Here is a 5,601-nt window from a genome sequence, read left to right on the forward strand (position 1 = left end):
AAAGGAGAAGCCGGTTGTGATTGGGATTTTGATTTTGATTGGGATTTTGATTTCCTTTTGCTTGGCACCATATGAGCTTTGGATTTTGATGAGGATCCATTTTTGGTAGAGGAAAAGATGATTGTGATGGCACTGGTGATCCACATGTCAACCTTGTATGACCACTTTCCTTGCACCGACTACATGTCGATATCCTCTTCTCTTCACCCTTAGACGGTATACGATCGTGATTTTTTGGTCGGCCAGGTAGCCTGCTGTCTATGACTGGTGGAAAAACTGTTTGTAAGTCATCTGTTATGTCTCACTTAGATGGATGTGGACATGGGTAGACAATCTCGACATAATTCTGTCGATATACTTCTGTAGTGTAGCAATCCATAGCGTATGCGCTTGAATCATCTTGGTTTAGATGAAGAGCAACTTTTATAACATGGGCACACGGATAACCAGATGTTTGTCATTTCTAACAACTACACGTCTTTGCATTTAGATCGACAAGCCCATTTAAGTTATTATCTAATACTTCAAACAAAGTGTTTGAACATGGTTTAACTCTCCATGACGTTGACTTCACAACACGTTTCGTTATCTTTTTTTCAGTCCATGGTGTAACACGACGTTCCAATGTTCCTGTAAATTTAAATAAATAATACTTAGTAAAATATATGATAAGTTACGAATTTAAAGAAATAATACCTGCATGGTTTATTTTCTTGTAGTACCACTGTTGAATAGAGGCTCGAAAAAACTCCTTTAACATAGTAATGGGTAATTTCCGGAATGACAACTTAGAGCGTTGATTGATTCTACACTATTAGACGTCATGAAACCATATCTTGCTCCAAGTTGATATACTCTTGACCATCTTTCAAACCCGTCATCTTCTAGTGTTTGAGCAAATTGAGGCAAAACACGTCTTAAACAATTTATATGCTTATTAAAATCCACTTCCCTATAAGCTTTTACAGCCTTCCAGTATGTCCATTTGTGATTTTTTATACCAACAGACCTTGATTTTAGATTTCTGTACAAATAAACACCACAAAGTCCATGAAAAGCATCTGGGAAACACCTTCTAGCAACGTTGTCAATTGAGTTTGCCCTATCGGATATGATTGTCAGATTACTAATAGGACCTATGTAATCCCTAAGATGCCCCATAAACCATGTCCATGAATAAGATGTTTCAGATTTGCCAACCTCGTAAGTTATTGGCAGTATCCCATTGTTAGCATCCATGGCTACTGCTAATAAGTTTACTCCAAGGTATCGACCTTTCAAATGTGCTCCGTCAACTATAATAACTGGGCGCATGCAAGTAATAAACGAACGAATCTACAAAATCATATACACAAGAAATATAATCATTTAAATGTGAAATGCATGCAACTAACAAAAATGAGTCAACAAAATTATAATTATTTACTAACTGCAGCACCAATGGCGATAAACAGCAACTCAAAGCGTCCATCTCTATATGTTTTGATATGAGTTACCGACCCATGATTTTTCAGCTTTAAATTGTGATAATAAGCCGGCAGTTGGGCAAACGATGCTTACCCTCTCAATAATTCCAAGGCATCACATTTGGCTCTCCAAGCTTGAGAACATGAGATACTAATCTTGAACCGAGCATTCATGTCAATCATAATTTCATGTCCCCGATATACCCTTCCATTCAAAAACATTAACTCAGCCAGAAAACCACCCAACACCTTTTTGTTTGCCTGTCTATGGTGAGGAAAAACTTGGGTTCTTGAACATGTATGTTTTTCAATAAAAGTCCTAACTTGAAACATTTCGCAATCTTTTATCCTCTTTGCAATCATACGCCACGTACAATTTTTGTCAATCATACACTTTATTTCGAAACGATCTTTGCTTGATTTGTTAACTTTTAGTTGATAGCCATCTTCCACACATTTCGTATACAAAGCTATCTTCAAGTCTTCCTTTGTATCAAAACAATCATCTTTCTTGATATGAATAACTTTTGTGTAACAATCAACTGCTATCTTTACCAACTCTTATTCCGGTATCTGAAGTAATTCTGGCATATTCCAATTATACTCCCGTGACATTTTCTTCTTTTTCTTTTCTTCGGGGACTTCTTCTTCTTCTTCTTTAGGGTTATATGAATTACAGAATAGATGTTCAACATGTTCATTCACAGTCGTAACTTCCTCCTCGTTATCATCAATAACATCTTCCTCGGCAGCGGCTGTTTTATCATCAAAATTCGGGTATTGACTAATATCAAATTCATTACATGCAGGGTCTGTTTCTTCTTCCATCACATCATCAAAATCCGAGTATTGACCAAGATCAAAGTCCGGGTATTGACCAAGATCAAAGTCCGAGTATTGACCAAGATTAAATTTCGAATACTGACTAGTACTCATAATTTTTTCTGTTGACTCATAATCGTCTAACTGGTCAATACGAAAACCAGAATTTGGTGCTGAAAGTTGATTGAGATTTGGATTAGGAAAAGGTTGTGGGTTTTGATATTGTGTTTGATATTGGAAATGTGGTGAAACAAAATTTTCTTGGTGATGAAATTGTGGTGGAACCATTAAATTTTGAGGTTGATAACAACGTTGTACATTATGAGCACCATAAACTGGGGTTGAAGAACTTAGTTGATTACTACCCACTACTGACCCAACTTCACTACTTCTAGGTTCAACAACAATGTAACATCATCTTCTTGCGAAACACTAATGTAAGCAATGAATCGTTCAACATCTTCATTGTCGGTTAACAAATAAACTTTACCTTTTCTCTGATAAGATAGCCTAAATCCACTTAGAGGCTCTAAATTCAATTTCTTTGCAACACGTAACATTAGAGTTTCATAAGTTAACTTTTTTAATGACAGTTTTAGTTGAAGATTCATGGGTAAAGGCACATATTATAAAACACCATGAACATTCTCCTATGACCCTCCAAAACACAAATCTATCCAAACATGATCAACATTAGATGATTTCATTCTACAAATTGTAAATTAATTTACTAAACAAACGAGCTATAAACTAGATATCATCACTAACTTAGAGAAAAACATACCTTTATTAAGTTGATAGTTGATAATTTGGGAGAGAAAACATTGAAAAACTATATAGAAATAAAATTATGTAAAAAATATATTAGAGATGGGGAAGGATGTCGTTGGATATAGGAACGAATGTCGCCGGAGAGAGTGATAGATGAAGATGGAATGAGTTGCGATTTAGGGATTTAGATTATGAGTTGTTGCTGCTGCGTTGTTATATACCCAAAACATTTGTGTTGCGAATCTAAAACCTGTTGCGAAATTAAATTCGTGTTGCGAATTCGAAAATCTAGTTGCGATTTGAAATTCAGTTGCGAATTTGACTTTTGTGTTGCGAATTTGACTATCGCGTTGCGAATTTGACTATCGTGTTGCGAATTTGACTATCGTGTTGCGAATTTGACAATCGCTTTGCGAATTTGACTTTTGTGTTGCGAATTTAACTTTTGTGTTGCGGATTTGACTATCGCTTTGCGAATTTGACTTATGTGTTGCGATTTACATATTCGTGTTGCGAATTTGGAAAATCGCAATGCGATTTACATATTCGCATTGCGAAATTGGAAACTGGGTTGCGAAATTAGAGTTTGCATTGCGAATTTGTTGGTCATTTTGGCAAATCCAAAAAAAGTTGGTTAAAATCGTATATTATAAGGCATTTTCGGTCACTGAGGTTATTTTCTCTTTTTTTAATTCGAAAGTATTGATATTTGTGATTTTTTTAAACTTTGCATCCTTCTCATTTTCCATGTTTTTTTTAAAAATTTAAAAGTATCGATATTTGTGGAAAAATATTAATACTTTGCAGCCTTCTCATTTTTCATTTTTTTAAAATTGAAAAATATCTATACTCTTAGAAAAATATCGATACTTACTAATTATATAAGTTTACCGATTACACTATTGTAATTAATACATTAGGTATAAGTCAACATTTTCAGTTACGCTAAACCGATTTTGTTAAGGTTATTTTTAGATTTCCGGTTGTACTATTGTTTAACCTTATATTAATATTACGTTCTTTAAACAATCAATCTGTGTGGAAATTGAATTGAACAAACCTTTATTATCAAAAGTAGCAGTGAGTGTAACCACTATTTTTTTTATCCTACCCGTTTTATTATTATTATTATATTTACAAACCGATTTTAAATAAGCACTATCAATGATTAAATTCATTATTAAATATATACAACTTAAGTCTAATACAAATACAAGCCCATTAGCCAATCAGCCCACAACCTAAACAAATTTAGGAGAAACCCTAACCCTAATAGAGAGGACTTCAGCCGCTGCCAACTGTGTCCCAGTCACCGCCGAAATACAGCGGTTGAGCGTCGGTTGTGAGAAGAAACATATAGAGAAACAAAATGAGGAAGAGAGAAAAGTTTATTGAGTATGAAATCTAAAGTCAACTAAGGCTACAGCTCAGTTATTTATATTAGAATCTACTTCTCTCCACAAAATTACAACAAACCCATTAATAAACAACTAACTCTGACTATGGCTCACAACTCACATTAACATTAACATTCATCCATTGATCACTGTTACTAATTAATAAACAATTAACTCTGACTATGACTCACAACTCACATTGACATTCATCCATTGATCACAATTACTAATTAATAAACAACTAATTCTGACTATGACTCACAACTCACATTAGCATTCATCCATTGATCACTACTACTAATTAAGAGAGTAATTATCAATGCTTCTCCACTGCTGTCTAATGAGTCTCTTGAAGCTTAACTAGTTCAGAGTCGTTTCGTTCAAGCTTGAAACGTTCTTGAACCGAAGAGATGTAAGTTGCAGCTTTAATATCAACAGCTTCATCACCAGCAAAGCCGAAGAAGGTGTCAATCTGGCCTAAATTTTCTTGCTTCTTATCAGAAGGTATGAAAAATGAAACCTGCTTCGGTTGCGAGACTTTGTAGTCCTGGTGAACTCGAAAGCTGAATGAAGCTGTGGTAGCGGAATCCTGGTTCGGCTTCACACTCTTGGTGTACTGCATCGCTGGTACTGCTGGTTTGGCTGCTCGGTAGAACGGTGCCAGCTTGGACTTGATGAAACCTCGGCGCTTCCAGTTGGACTCCATCTTATTACCTCTTATTATTGCTATTTGATTTCAGATCAATAGAACAAATGATGCGTACTATCGCAGCACAATACTAGGGAGGCTATATAATTATTACCTCTTATTATGCTTTCTGAGATAATTATATAAAGAACTAATTTCACACGTTATACGAACAGATATTAATTTATTTTGGCTCCTTTGCAAAATATCTATAATTATTAGGGGGAATCAGCACCAAATGGGAAAAAGCTGGTGGATCCCAGCAAGTAGAAAATATTCCTTCCCTCTGATTTGCTCATGTTATTACCTTTTAGAGAGTTTTGAATCCTGGTTGAGGCACCACACGGCCGCATCCTGGTTGAGGTGAGTAGGGTACTGTTGCATCACTCAATGATCGCCATGGTGAATGGCTTCATCATCATATTCTCATTTTTACATGAAATGGACAATTAACTAC

At 35.3% G+C, this 5,601-nt stretch overlaps 1 protein-coding gene across 1 annotated transcript; it reads right to left on the bottom strand.

Moving 5' to 3' along the window:
- Positions 1-4,793: 4,793 nt before the first annotated feature.
- LOC120140311 lies at positions 4,794-5,162 on the bottom strand. The gene has a single exon (XM_039155302.1). The coding sequence runs from the start codon at positions 5,160-5,162 to the stop codon at positions 4,794-4,796; it is 369 nt and encodes a 122-aa protein (XP_039011233.1).
- Between the last annotated feature and the right edge of the window lie 439 nt (positions 5,163-5,601).

Source organism: Hibiscus syriacus, unplaced genomic scaffold (genome assembly GCF_006381635.1).
Source record: "Hibiscus syriacus cultivar Baekdansim isolate YM2019G1 unplaced genomic scaffold, ASM638163v2 tig00110783_pilon, whole genome shotgun sequence".
NCBI lineage: Eukaryota > Viridiplantae > Streptophyta > Magnoliopsida > Malvales > Malvaceae > Hibiscus > Hibiscus syriacus.

Coding starts and splice junctions, on each gene's coding strand:
- LOC120140311 (XM_039155302.1), bottom strand. CDS start 5,162: ATGGAGTCCAACTGGAAGCGCCGAGGTTTCATCAAGTCCAAGCTGGCA.